This window comes from Mirounga leonina, unplaced genomic scaffold (assembly GCF_011800145.1).
Source record: "Mirounga leonina isolate KUSES-001 unplaced genomic scaffold, KU_Mleo_1.0 Mir_173, whole genome shotgun sequence".
NCBI lineage: Eukaryota > Metazoa > Chordata > Mammalia > Carnivora > Phocidae > Mirounga > Mirounga leonina.
The window spans coordinates 60432895-60447251 of NW_023270447.1; the positions used below are offsets into that span (position 1 = coordinate 60432895).

General features: G+C 62.0%; 1 protein-coding gene across 7 annotated transcripts in view; it reads right to left on the bottom strand.

Moving 5' to 3' along the window:
- The window catches only part of PTPRF (protein tyrosine phosphatase receptor type F), an 85492-nt gene that overhangs the window by 14302 nt on the left and 56833 nt on the right, over positions 1–14357 (bottom strand). For 4 of the 7 annotated variants that reach the window (XM_035018795.1, XM_035018792.1, XM_035018794.1 and 1 more), the window contains 11 exons: positions 14144–14288; positions 10372–10677; positions 9529–9722; positions 6578–6604; positions 5141–5258; positions 4462–5040; positions 3725–3822; positions 3318–3571; positions 3135–3228; positions 2299–2514; positions 1835–1989 (listed from right to left, as the gene is read on the bottom strand). In XM_035018795.1, the coding sequence (XP_034874686.1) occupies positions 1835–1989; positions 2299–2514; positions 3135–3228; positions 3318–3571; positions 3725–3822; positions 4462–5040; positions 5141–5258; positions 6578–6604; positions 9529–9722; positions 10372–10677; positions 14144–14288 (2186 nt within the window). The remainder of the gene's footprint in view (positions 1–1834; positions 1990–2298; positions 2515–3134; positions 3229–3317; positions 3572–3724; positions 3823–4461; positions 5041–5140; positions 5259–6577; positions 6605–9528; positions 9723–10371; positions 10678–14143; positions 14289–14357) is intronic. The other 3 variants (XM_035018798.1, XM_035018796.1, XM_035018793.1) reach the window with 1 other exon arrangement.

The following is a 14357-nucleotide window of genomic DNA, read 5'->3' on the forward strand; positions in this document are numbered from 1 at the left end:
CCTGGAGCCTGCTGAGCTGACCAGACAAGCAGAGGCCAGGAGGCTTCTGGTCAAAGCCCTGCCCCTCCCTGCTGGGCCTGAAATGTGCACAGGGGTAAGATGTGAAGGGGGAGGTGTGTGAAGAGAGAAGGAATGACTCCTACCTTTCTTGTTTACTAGGTCCCGAAAGACAGGCAAGGACAGAAGAAAGGAATGGTCATTGTTTCTGCCAAGCATTCAGGCCCTCTTACGACAAGGGGGACGCTGAGGGACCTCTTTATGGCAGTTACGTGGCACTCACAGGCAGGGGTTGGCTCTCCTGACAGACCTCAGGACCCAGATGGGGTGGGAAGGGGGATGAGTGGGTGTGTGGGACACTCCCCGGGCCGCCCCCTGGTCTCCATGCCCTGGACCAGGAAAGCCTGTGCCTTATTCACCCTGGGAGGAAGGAATGAACTCTTCAAGAAGGAGGCCCTCGGTTCAGGTCAGGGCCAGGGGAGAAATGGAGCACGGAGCAAGAACTGCTATGTGGAGACGAGTTCAGACATACAGACCAACGTGGGTTCGCTGCAAGTATTCACGAACATCCCCTATGGGCTCGGCAGTGTGGTGGGTGCTAGAAACACAGGCCTTGGGATGTGCCCACTGGGGCAGATGGGGGACAATGTGGGGAAGACGTGGGGACCCAGGAGAGTCTCGTGGGTACCAGAGTCTGGAAGGGAGTCTTTTTTTCTTTTTTTAAATTAAGTTCTAGGGGCTTGAACTCACAACCCCAAGATCAAGAGCTGCATACTCTGCTGATCGAGCCAGCCAGGTGCCCCTGGAGGGGAGTCTTGAAAGATGCAACGGCAGCCGCTGGGTGGGCCTGAGCGGGACAGCTGCAGTGTGGAGGGGGCGGAGCCTTGGCCGGCGGGGGGACTGCAGTAGTTCAGTGACGATGCTGGGAATGGCAGGAGGGGCCAGACTAGCCAGGTGTTTGATCGTCAGGTGACAGAGGTCACCAGTGTTTCATTTTGGGAGCCACTAAAAAGTTTTAAACTGAGGGTGACAAATCTCTGGGGAGTACCTTCCAGGCTGGCACGTGGAGAGAGGGAGCAGCTCCAAGAGGAGGGGGCTACTACCACCCGAGAGAGAGGGCCGAGGAGCACTGTGTGCCAGGTGCCCAGCTATGCCCACACATGTTGCCTTGCGGGGAGCCTCCGGGGAGAGCAGGAGCAAATGTAGCTATCCTCAGGACAGAAGTCGTAGGGGACCGGGCGGAGTGACAGGGGAGAGGGGGGTGAGGCTGGCACCCAGGTTTCCGGCTGCTAACTAGGTGGAGGGACCGGTCCCTTGTGATAGGGACTGCAGGGCAAGAAGGTTAAGGAGAAGGTTCGAGACACACTGAGTCTGGGACAGCTGTGGGTGCTGTGGTTACCCCAAGAGCTCAATCAACGTGTGCCAAGTGAATGTCCGTGGACGTGTGGGCCTGCCGCTGGGTCCGGACCTCTCGAGGCCTAAGTGGGAGAGCCAGGCTGGGGAATCACCTTGGGATGGTGGCAGAGCGAGTGCTGAAGGTAGGAGACCAGGGAGGGCAGTGTCCTGAAGCTTAAAGACAGACATGCTCACATCCACCGAAACAGAGAGACAGATGGATAGACGTGCCCAGGGATGCAAGTGAACCAGCCCTCTGTGAAGCTTTGGCTCCTCGACACACCCAGGTTACTGCTTCCACTGTTCCGGGCTTCCCACTGAGCCCAGGAGCTGGGGTGCGGGCCGCTGCGGCTGCCCCGCACCTGCAGGACCCATGCCAGGAAGGACCTCCGAGCCCAGGGGCAGGTGGCTGTCCCCCCGGAGCCCTGAGTGCAGCACTCACCTCTTGAACAGGAGAATGGCGATGACAATGAGGATGATGAGGATGACCGCCAGGACGGGGCCTGTCACCCACAGCATCTCAGGCTCCTCCTGCTGCTGGGCTGGTGTCACCTGGACCACGATCTCATCGGAGTAGGGGCTGGAGGCATAGCGCTTCTGTGGCCCAGTGGAGGAACAGAATGGGTGATGAGCTCAGTGTGACATCCCCCACCCTCTGCCCACCAAACCCGGAGGAAGGGCTCTGGGGCTGGGCTACGCTGGGCTCGCTGGGCTGGCTCCTAAGTGGCTGACCTGAGCCTGGCCAGCTGACTAAGTCTCTAGAGCTGGATCAGGTCTGGCCTCCTGGGTCCTTGGGGCTGATGTCTTTCCAGATAACCTAGTGCAGGTCTGGGGTCTCTGGGGCAGCCCTAGGTCTGGGATCGGCCCACTCTCGGGCTGCTGAGAGCTCAGGCGGCTAAGGCACACCTGGTCCATGGGTTCCTTCAGGGAGGCGAGCACAAAGCACTGATAGCTCAGGTCCGGAGACAGGGGCCGGTTGTAGAAGCCCCGATAGCTCTTCTTGTCCCCCAGGGTGAAGGTCTCGGGGAGCACGTCCACCTGAGCAGCCACGTAGGGCTTCAGCCGCTCTGCCTGCCGCCGACGTCGCCGCTCCCCACCGCCCTGCTCGATGGCCTCCAGAAGCTGACAGAGCAGAGCACAGGAGTCACGTCCGACCTCAGACCACGTGTCCCTGGACCTGTGGCCTCAGACGCCTTCTCCCTGGACCGAGACCAAGGCTCACCCTCTGTGTAAGGGGCCCGAGCCTGGCCTGGTCCACTGTCCTCGCGGAATAACGCCACACACCAGCACACAGCAATGCCACCCCCCCCACGCACCCTCCACCCTAGTTAGAAGAGGGCCCCTGGGCCACTTGCCCCCCCCCCCCCCCCCCGCCAACCAGAGAGGGCTGGCTCCACATATCTGCGAGAGCAGGATAGGGAATTCCCAATATGCTGGGGGTTCTACTCCAGCCCCACGGGACTGCCCCAAGTCTCTAGGGCTCAGGAGCCTCTAGACCTGCAGAGTGGTCTCTGCTTCCTCCTGTCCTGGGGGATTCTCAGCAAAACCCTCCAGGGAGTCTCTGTAAGCCTTCCAGGAGTTTCCTGAGAACTCCCAGGGGGCCGCTTCAGAGTCCCAGAGAGGCCCAGGCTGTCAGCCAGAGCAGCCAGAGACAGATTCCAATTTGGGGTTGTCCCTGGGGCTGCAGCCAACCAGTGCAATGGGGGCTGTCACGAGTGGTGCCCCATCCCATCCGCGGGTACCTCGTCCAGCTCTAGCTCCTCGGGGGTGCTCCATCTCGGGGCCAGCATGCTCCCGCCCACACGGTCCACGGGTACCACCACGATGTAGAACCACCTGGGCGGGCAGAGTGGGAATCAGGGCTGTCGTCGTCCATGCTCGCGGCCCCGGCCCTGCCTCTCCCCCGCGCGGCCTCATCTGCACACCTGATGAGGGAGGTGTCCTGCACGTGGGGCATGGAGAGGGTGAAGCGACCGTCCTCTACGTAGGCGGAGGCGGGCAGCGGCTTGTGCGGCAGGAGGTCCGGGGCCGTGCGGATGGACACGAGGTGCTGCAGGCCCCCAGCGCTGCTGCCACGGCTCATGAGCACAAACGAGTACTCTGTGTTTGGCTGCAGGTCTGCAATCAGTTTCCGCATGGAGTGCCCGTCCACCTCCACACTCTGCCCGTTGTACAGAATCTGGTGGGGGGAGGGATAGGCAGTGCGCAGAGGTGAGCCTCCCCATCATGGGCCCACGGGGCAGGGCAGGTGTGCGTGCCCAGCCGGGAAGCTGCGGCACCAACGCCCACACGTGGGACCGGAGGGACAGCCCCCGGCAGGGCCCTCACCCACCTTGAAGGGTACAGCTGACTTGTAGGAGTCGGGGACCTCCCAGCTGAGCAGCACAGACGTCTTCATCGCGGCCGCCACGCGGAAGTTCTTGGCAAACACTGTGGAACACAACGGCGGGGGGAGGGGACCGTCAGCTCTGGCCATGTAACTGGGCTGGGGAGAACGGTTCCCTGCCGGGAGCAGGTGCCGGTCAGGGCTGGGGGTCAGGAATGGCTGCAGAGGCCAGGTACCCCACTCCTAGCCAGCTTCCAATCAATCACACAGCTCAGATCTCAGCCCAAACTCCTCTTCACAGTGAGTACCGAGCCGGGCAGATGCCACAGGACCCACGGTCGGCATCTCCAGAGGTGCTGGTCAGTGACCAGATGTCAGTGGGATTTGGTCATGAGCAGCCTGTGACCCCACACCAGAGCACAGTGGAGCATGTTCACTAGAAGTCAGTGGGTCAGGGCCTTGAGAGATTAGTGTCCCACACCCAAGCATGGTGATGCAAAAGAGATCAGCGGGTCAAGGTCATGAGAGATTGGAGTCGCACAGCAGAGATCAGTAGGTTAAGGAGAGCAGAGGTTAAGGGTCGCACACTGAAACCGTGGCGCCTGTTGGCTAGAGGTTAGTAGTCACGGTCATGAGAGACTGGAGGGTCACACAGCAGAGGCTGGTGGATCACAGTCACCAGAGGTCAGTGGGTCAAGGAGAGCAGAGGTCCCCAGGCGCGGCCACGTGCCCGCAGCACACACCTTGCTCCATGGGCATGGTCCGGGACTGGATGCTGGGGCTGAGTGGGCCGGCGCCTTTGCTGGTCCGGGCTCGGACCTTGATGTCGTAAGTGGTGTCCGGCTTGAGGCCAGAGAGCGTGAGGCGGGTGTCGGCGGTGAGGTTCTGCAGCTCCTGCTGGCTGTTGATGTCACGGTACAGCACGGAGTAGCTGGTGATGCGCCCATTCCTCTCCGCCAGCACCGGGGGGTCCCAGGTCAGCTCCGTGGTGGAGGTGGTCAGCCCTATCACACGCAGGTTTTGGGGGAAGCCGCTGGGTATGTCCTCGGGAGTCGTGATCTCCTTCTCGAACTCCTCTCCTAGGCCAGCCCGGTTCTTGGCGGCCAGCTGGAAGACGTAGGTGGCTCCCTTGTGTAGGCCGATGACAGTGAAGTGCTGTCGGTCCTTGCCAAAATCCATGACGTTGGGCTCTGCCTCGTCGGCCCGGCGGTACTGCAGCCGGTAGCCCAGCAGTTCCCCGGGGAGCTCCTTGGGGGGTTGCCACTGCAGCAGTGCGGTGTTCATGGCCGTGGTGCTGACCATCATGGTGGGCCGGCCTGGGACTGAACAACCACGCGCCGGGCTCTGGCGCCGCCCACCCGGCTGCCCGCCCCCCCCCCGCCCCCCCCCGCCCCCCGGCTCTATCCCTGACCCCTCACTCACCTGCCCCCGTCGTCGCGACAATTTTGGGCTTGCTGCGGGCACCATCCCCCTTGGTGGTGTAGGCGGCGACGGTAACGGAGTAGGTAGTCTCTGGGGTCAGGCCGCTGATGGTGGTTTCCTAAGGAGGAGGAGGGGCTCGTTCCCATCACCGAGGAGCAAGGAGGCCAGACCGTGCCAGCCACCTCAGGACCTCAGCTGGCAGGGAGTCTCTGGGGCACACGGGGCCAGAGGTCCTGGGGGCGGCGGGGCCGTGCAAGGCTGGACGCTGCCGGATGCAGGGCAGGCGGGTGGGATGTGTGCCCAGGAGGACCCTGCCCGTCCCAGGAGCTGCACGCCGGGAGCAGACAGCTCCCTCTTCCTTTCAGGTAAGAACAAAGGCTACACTGTTCCTCGACTCCACTGCGCCGCGGATGACACCTCACGAGGTCTGTGCACAGGGGACACACGGGGCGAGCACCTTGCATGGCTCCCGGCACGCATGTGCACGCAGCCTACAGCTCCCATGTAAGCAGGCAGAGGGCCACCGCGGTGCATGCGCCATGCACACACCCGTCCACACTCACTCCCACAGGCAAGGTGGAGTGGGTCAAGGTGCTACCCTGCAGGACCAGGTCAGGGCCCCGTCTAACCTCATGTAGGAATGGGCTCTGTGAACACCGCGTGCCTCGCAATACCTCGTGAGACGGGGAAGAGAAACGAGGACAGAAAACCCCCACCGTGGGGAACATTACTTCCCTGCTGTCTCGGGTGAGGCCTAAGGAGTCAGCCAGGGCAGGGTGTCCCAGCCTCGGCAGGCCCCGCCTATGCCCATCTCCAGCCGAGGCATCACTTCCAGACATGCGGAGGAACACCACAGGAGGCCAAGCCACGCCACACGGGTGGGGGTGGGGGTGGGGGGAAGAGTGGGAAGAATGGGGGGGGACCACCGTGCGGTGGGAACAGAGCTGTCACCACCAACCCTGGTGTCCCTCCAGCTCCGGGTCTCAGGTGGGGCCACTGCAGCCACCACCGACCCCTCGCAGACACCCTCCTGCCCCAGCTGGAGCCCCAGAATGCACCAATGCTGGAACCGGCTCCCCAGATTTCCCTCCCAGCCTGGGCCCGGGAGCAGGTGATTTTTCACTCCAGGGATCAATAAGGCCTAATGATCAGGATCGGATTTAACTGCATCCCCGTCTGGCCAGAGCAGGGGCCAGGCCCTGGTCGATCACAAACACTGGCCTGAAATGGCTGCTCGACAGGCGAGAAGTTAAGGATTAGAGGAAATGCCAATCGCTGCTCAGCTCGCCGCCTGAGCCTAAATGCCAATTTTCTCCGGATGTGGCTGGTGCCCCGCGGACCTCGGCGGCTCAGGCTGGGGGGAAGGTGGGGGAGGGGAGCGTCCCGCGAGCCCAGCCTAACCAAGGTCTCGCCCGCGCTCGCACACCTGTTACTTACATAGTCCTCGGACTCCTCTGGCCGCCACTGACCGCGGGAGGGAGAGAAAGGGAGACAGGATGTGAAGGACTCTGTCTGCAGCGGGCCTGGCCCAGGCAGGGCACAGGGAGGGCACGGGCCTCTACAGGGCCTGCCCATGGGGGTATCACCCCAGGACCATTCCCCATCCGCAGATCCCAGCCCATGCTGTTTGCCAGGGCTGAGGAGGGGAGTGAGACTGGGAGGGCACACAGCCTGATGGGGAAGCGGGGGGGGGGGGGAGAAACAGCTCCAGGACACACAGGGACCAGAGAGCGCCACCTACAGGTGCTTTGAGGGAGAGGCCACCAGACATGGGGGAAGACACCCTACTCCTCTGGCAGAGTCTGGCCTGGGCCAGTCCCGGCCTATGCCTGTTGTTGTGGTATGATTATTCAGTGTCTCCTTCCACTTTCCCAAGTCTCCCAGTTGGAAGACAGATTACGCAGCTGGCCCAGGCAGGAGCGTAGCCCAGAAGAGAGCTGCACCGGGGCCAGGAGGGGGGCGGGCAGGCTGGCCAGCAAGATGTTGAGAGTGTGAATGCCAAGTGTGGAGCCTGGGCCCCTGCCCACAGGCACAGGGGAAGCCCTCAAGATGCTGTTCCTTCCTGGGGGTGCCTGAGATCTCACTGCGGTGGGAAGGCATATTTCAGGGCTGGCAATGTCGGTATTTCTTGGTACACTCTTCTTTAGGCCACAGTGTGTGTAGGTGCACTAGCTGGACAGACGGGGAGTGAGGTGTCCCTTCTGAGGTCCTGTGGCACCGAAGGGCTGAGGTTGGCCAGTGTCCAGCACCGCAGAGGGACCATGAGTCCTCTGGCCCAACCACCCTCAAAGTGCTGGTCTGGCCTCTGTCCCCTGACTCCAGTTCCTCCTGTTCTGGGAAGCTCTGTTGGAAAGGTCTTACAAGAAGCGTGGGACAGAATATGGCAAGAGGCCATCAATGGGTCCCGACTGGCCGTGACCACCTTCAACGGTGTGGCTGGGCCCACCTCTGCTCTAGCTTCCTTGTTGGGGCGGCGGGGTGGGGGTGGGGGCGGGGTGGGGAAGACTCTTGCTATCTATGCCAGGCCTGGGCATGAAGTCCTCACAGAGCACCTCTCCTGTGTCGGAGGCAAAGTGAGGGAGGAGAAGGAAAGACAAAGTGGATGAAGCAAAATGGAGGGAGAGAGGACGGAAGGGAGCAGCAGAAAAGAGAAAGGCGAAGAGACTGAGGCAGGCACAGTCAGTGGGAGGAGACAGAGAGAGGGAGGAAAAACGTACTGTGAGAAACAGATAAACCTGAGATGGAGACATACATAAAAGGTGACAGGCCTGGCCGCACACTCAAGGGGGGTGTGACCCCTGTGCTTCTTCCAGAACTGATGGGGGCCCTGGGCTAAGCGGCTGGGGCTGCTGGGTGAAGAGGGACCGGCTGTGGAGTCCTGGACGGGGTGGTCAGGGGACAGCTGGGCCCTGTGGCCAGGCTGGGGACCAGGCCCTCCACCTTCATTTAGCTTTCCTGGAGCCCCGGGGTTAATGTCCACCCCGTCACAGCATGTCTGAGGCCACAGGGACAGCGTCCCTCCTCCTGTGGCCCAGCTCCCTTCCAACCACTTGGAAGCAGAAGGGGGCACCTGAAAGGGTGGCTCTGAACCCCACTGGCTGCAGCTGTGCCTTGGCCCCCAAGGATGGGAGGGGCTGGAGGGAGCCCATTCCCGGGATGTTTCTGGGTGGGTGTGTCTGTGGAGGCTCCAGGAGGAGTCCTCAACCTGCCCCAGGAATGCACATGTCCGCCTCCTCCACCCTGGTTCTCTCTCAGCGCTGGCCAGGCTGAGAGGAGGAAGACAGCCCCCTTGGGCCAGAGAGGAATTTTGGCTGAGTGCTAAGCCCAGACGGAGGCATGAAGGCCCCATTTGTCCGTGTGGGTGAGCCCACCCTGAGCACAACAGCATGGAGAATACAGGGTCTGTCCTTGCACCTCTGGGCCCTGCCCAGGGACGGGGGGAAAGCTGGACAGGGTGGGCATGTGGGCTCTGAAGGGAATCTGGGCTCCTTCCCCCAGGGCTGGCTCAGTGCTGCCCACTGTGGATCCCCTCCCAGGGGCCTGATTCTGGCTAGGGAGACCTTGAAAGCAGACCACACCAGGTGTTAGGACTCTTCGGCAGAATATTTGGGGAGGAAACTCGCCATAGCAATTACAGCTCTCTCCAGGAGTCCAGAGACTGGGTTTCCTGTCCAAGCTCAGCCACTGACTTACTTACTGGGAAATTCTGGGCCATTCACATAACCTCCCAGTATCCCAGATTCTTTCCGGAATAGCAAGCCAGTGCTCAGGATACCCCGGGGACCTTACCCCAAGTGCACAGAGGAAGACATGAGGCTGGCTGCCAGGCCCACACCTTGAGTGTAAACACCAAGGGCTGAGCCATCCTCCTGGGGGCCAGGCCCAGAGCAACAGCCCAGCCCAGCCAGTCACAAAACTCCCTCGAGCGGGGGCAGACGGCAGCAGGAGCGCTGTCCCCGCCCTGGCTGGGAGAGGAAAGGCCGCCCAGCCCAGCCCAGCACTGTTGAGAAGGAAGGCAAATCTTAAATCCCAGCTTAACTGACAGTGAATGCGCTTCCTGCAAAACACAAAGCAGGGCTTGGTGGGGGGCGAAGCCTGGGCAGGGGGTGAGAATGGAAGCCGGGGTCTGTGCTCCTAACTGCTAGTGCCGGTACGTGAGCCACAGAAGTGACTGCCAGGCAGACCCAAGATGGCAGAGGGAGTGTTCCTGGAACCTAGGCCTAACCTCCTGGTCTGAGCACCTCCCAAACCTGACGCACAGAAGGACATCTCAGTGTCTGAGTCCTCTGAGGGCAGGCAGGGGACAGGGACAAACCTGGGCTCCACAGAGGTAGAGAAGCGTGCTGGTCTTGTCCACCTTCCCACCCCCCTACCTCCCAGGAGCGCACCTGGGCCTCCGCCAGCATGACGTCCTGGATGATGGGTGGGCCGCGGGGCTCGCCGTTCTCTAGCCGCACATAGGTGACCTGGTAGCCGCGGATCTGGCCATGCTGCTTGCTGGGGACGGGCAGCTTCCAAGAGACATGCACAGCCGTGGAATTCAGTGGCTCCACCTCTACCTTCCGTGGTGGCCCACTGGGCACTGGGGACCAGGAAGAGAACAGAGTCAGGCCTGGTGGAATGGACCTTGGTTCGGGGTGGGGGGGTGGCACAGCACGCTCCAGGGCCTTGCCTTTGCACTCCACTGCCCCAGGAATGGCCCTGGTATGGTTTCTGTACACTGTCCCTGCTGAGAACAGGGAGGGCTCCCTCTGCCTAGCACAAGGAAGGCCTGCCCACCCCTCTGGCCCTGAGCTACCTCACTTGGTGGGGAGAGTAGGGGTGAGGCACAAGGCCTTTGGCCACCCTAAAGTCAGCACAACCTGTCCCATCTTCTTCTGGGCCCCCTACATCATGCCAATGTCTGGCCAAGAACAAGTCTCGTTGATTCTACTCTGAGCGTCTCTTGCACCAGTCTTTCTAATCCCCACCTCCCAGATCTTAGGTGGGGGCTGCTTCCTCTGTCTTAGCCTTGCAAGGCCCCAGCTGCCTTGGAGCTAGCCCCACAGGCTGCGATTTGGGCACAGGCCATCCCATCAGCTGCATTTCCCCAGTGTGGGCTACTAAGCCTGCACCAGGAAGGACTCGCCTGCCTGGCTTGCGGGAGGCAAAGGCCCTGGGGGTGCGAGGTGCATGGTGTCTGGGAGGGGTGCCTCCCCTCCCCCGCCCCTCCCCTCGGCACCACTGCCTACCGTCCTCGTCTGTGCGCACTAGCACTGGGCTGCTCTCCGGGCCGGGGCCTACGTCTGTGTGCGCCCGCACCCACACCCGGTACTCCGTCCACTTCTCCAGGCCCACCAGGTCCCAGCTGGAGTGCTCGCGACCGATGCTCTCCACCACATGCCGCCCTCGGTCCTCGCCGTCCACTGCCTCGTAGGCCACCGAGTACTGGGTGATGACACCGTTGCGGCTGGCGGCCGGCGGCGGGACCCAACTTACCCGGACTGTGGTGGAGCCCGTGCTCACACAGGTCACCTTCTGGGGAGGGGCAGAGGGGGCTGGGGAAGACAAATGGGGGGAAGCAGGCAGATGGAGGGTGGGGGTCGCAGGCACAGTGACTGGTCACAGAGGATGGAAAACTCACCCAGGCGGGCTACTTCCTGAGCGCAGAATGGCTATCCCAGGGCCCCCCCTAGGCAGGCCGTCACCACCGCCGCCAGCCAACCCGGCTCCCTCTGGCCCACAGGCTCTACACACGCACGCGCACACGCACGGGGCCTCCCACACATACATATGGTGTCTTTCACACATATGGGGTCTAACAACACCTCACACACACAAGGTCTCTCCCACACATAAGAACTGTCTCGCGTAAAACACACACCCTGCCGCATACGCACAGATACGGGTCATGACTCCCAGACCCCTCGCCCCTGGTCACACACACAACCACGCATGGAGAACCCCCCGCTGCTGGGCCCATAGCTCTCGTCGGAACTAGCAACCCCAGTCTTCTGGCACAAGGTCGCTGTGACCTGTGCCTACTTGGACAGGGTGCCTGTGCGTGAGCCACAAGCAGCCACAGAGGCCAGAGGCCAGATGGGAAAGAGGCCAATGGCCCTGGCTAATTTGGAGAAAATGCACCCCATGGAGGTGCTCTCACTCAACGAGTTCCTTGGGGTTAGAACTGTGCCCCCCTCGTTCCCAGCGACGTTTCCAAGCCTTGTCCTCATTGAGGAACCTGGTGCTATTACACGGCTTCCTCGCCATCTCGAGTTCTGCCCCCACCCCTTACCAGAGTGACTTCAGCAGTCTCCCTCCCCGGCCCCGGAGCCCCTCATCTCCAGGGCTTTCTCCCCGGCCCTGCTGTGGCCAGGCCCTAGATATTGCCACGACTCAGAATGGCCCTACTCCCCAAACTGGGGCCTCCAACATCCCCTTGCAGACCCTCACCTTGTCCCAGCGCAGCTGCTCAAGGTCCCCAGCACTGTGCTGGCTCTTCACCCCCCTGGGGGCCTCCACCCACGGACCTACCATCCTTACCACCCTCGATATTGGGCTTTGACCCCGAAGTCCTGTACCTCACCACTCGACACATTCCCCCAACTCCCCACCTACTTCTCTTCCCACACTCCTGCCCAGCCTGTGCCAAGCCCTGGATGGAGCCAATCCTCTGCCCTCTTCAAGGCAGTGCTGTCAGCTGCCCTGGAAGGCTGGCATCCTATGAGCACGTCCCCAGTGGCCTCACCTGGGCCTTGCCTGCAGCCCGTGGCCTCTGTTCTCTGCCCAGCTCCCTCCGCCGCAGCTCCTTCCGCTGCTGCACACAGAACGCTTTCAACCTCCTCCACGCTCCGCTAACCTCCAGCTCTCAGCACACAACTATCTCCCACTTTGCAGAGAAAACTGAAGCCTCCCACCAGCAGCTCCCTCCATCTCTCCCTACCAAACCCACCGAACAATTGCAATCTCACTGAGCCACCCCTTGCTTCCCACGAGGAGGGAGGTGTGCCCTGCCATCTAAGGTGGAGCTCTCCCATCCATGCTCTGTCCCTGAGTCCCCCAAATCCTTCTCTTTCCCGAATTTTCAACTTCTCCATGTGGGCTCATTCCTAGTTCACATTTAAACATGCTCGAATTTTCCTATCTTAAAAGACAAAACCCATCCTCAGGCCCACAGCACCCTTCCTCCCGCTGCAGCGGTCCCCTCCCTCCAGCTAGTCCTCACAGCCCTCGTCCCAGGCCCCACCCCCAGGTACCCGACGCCGCGGACGACGCAGCGGATACTCCTGTGTTCCTCTGGCCCAGACGGCTCGGCAGCAGCATCTCATCTGCTCCTTCAAACTCTCTTCTTCCAACCTCCAAGACGCTCTCCTCTCCGGGATTTCCTGCTGTCTTTGGTCATCCTCCTCAAGGTCTCCCAGCTCTAACCCAGCATGGCCGCTCGCACGGCATAGGGCCTCCCTGGCTGGGGTGCCTGCTTCGGTCCCACTTCCAACCCTCTTCCCAGGTCTACACACCAGAAGCACAGAATTCGCACGACGCTCCCCTTTCCCTCAGCATCCCAAAGCCAGTCCGCCACCAGGTCCCGGGGAGCTGGCACCCCAGACGGCTCTCTAATCTACCGCCACCCCGAGCTGAGCTGCCACTTCTGGCTTCGACTACCGCCCGGCCTCCTCACCGGTGTCTGGCATGCTGCTGGGCTGTCCCGCATGTTCTCGCCCAGTGGCCAGCCAGCCCTCCCACCTGTCCCCTCAACCTGCGGCCAGCTGCTTCAGCCACACTGGCCCCCTGCTCGCCCCTGCCCACAACTAAGTGCCTTCCCGCTTTGCACCTGCTGACCTCCTGCCCGGGGCCTGTGTCCCCCCAAGGAAGCCCCCCCGCCTGGCCCCCTCAGACCAGACGAAGCTCCCACCCCGTCATCTCTCCATTGTCTGTCCCCTCCACAGCACTTTACCCAAATGTAATTAAAAGCTCATTTGGGTAACTGCAGGTTTAATATCTTTCTGCCCCACCAGACGAGGATCCCTGCAGGCAGAGGCCAAGCCCGGGTCATGCTGCCAGGCCTGCACCATGCACGGGCCCCGCAGGAGCGCAGCAGATGCTTGTAGGATGAACCCGTGCACACTAGGTCACGCGTGGCCTCCCCTCATCACTGGCACACTCACACCCAGTCCCATGTCACGTGGACCGCCTCACAGACACTGCTGTGTTTAAGGCTGTCACATGTGCTCACTGCCCCGTGCCGTGGCCCCCACGGTGAGGACACAGAGCCTCGCGGCCACTCAATCACTGCGGCACACCAGACGCTCACTCCTACAGATGCGGCACCGCCAGGTGGTCGGACGGGGTCGCACGCGGCCTGGTGGCGTCCGTTCCCCGTACACAGGAACGTATACGGAAACACAGTTAACACACAAAGCCACAAGGCAGTCACGCAAACGGGCTGGCGGGCAGCCTCACACGCGGAAGGCTGCACGCTCCTAAGGCAGGCACGTAGACCTTCTCACAGACGTGTCCCTACGTGCGGCTGGCTCAGTGGGAGATGACACAGCTCACATACTCTTCTCATGGTGGGGGGGTCACGAGGCAGGGAATGTAGGTGATAGGGGAGATGAGATGTGGGGATATGGAGAGGGGAGGACAGCTGCCAAAGCGGGGACATGTCTGAGACACGGCAAGCATGGCCGTCCCACCGCTGAGAGTGGCCTAGTCAGCTAGTGTGACCAGCACAGACGGGGGAGGGGGATGAGTCACAGACACAGAACTTACCTGGCCGGGGTGGGGGTGGGGGGCTGGGGAAGGGAGGGGCAGAAGTCGGGTGGGGAGCAGCGTGGCCAACAGCTGCCTGGACGCGGACCGGCGGGAACTTACCTGTCCCTCTCTCAGGGTCCGGAGCCGGAGCCCAGACCAGAGTCCAGGCCAGGGCACAGCAGACCTGACCACCCCCCTGGCCAAGGGGGAAGGGTGTGTGTGTCTGAGTCCCAGCCCAGCTGTAAGCAGGCAGGAGCCTCAGGAGACACTTACTGGACTGTGCCGTGCGGGCCTCAATGGTGGGGGTGGAGACGCCCACCCCCATCTCGGAACGGGCGGCCAGCTGGAAGTGGTACAGTGTGTCAGGCTTCAGGTCCTCTAGGGTGTAGGAGGAGGTGGGATCGAAGGTCACCTTGTGCTGGAAGAGCAGGGAGCACTCACTGACTGCTCTGACCTCACAGGTCACTCAGAGGCTGTTCCCCAACAT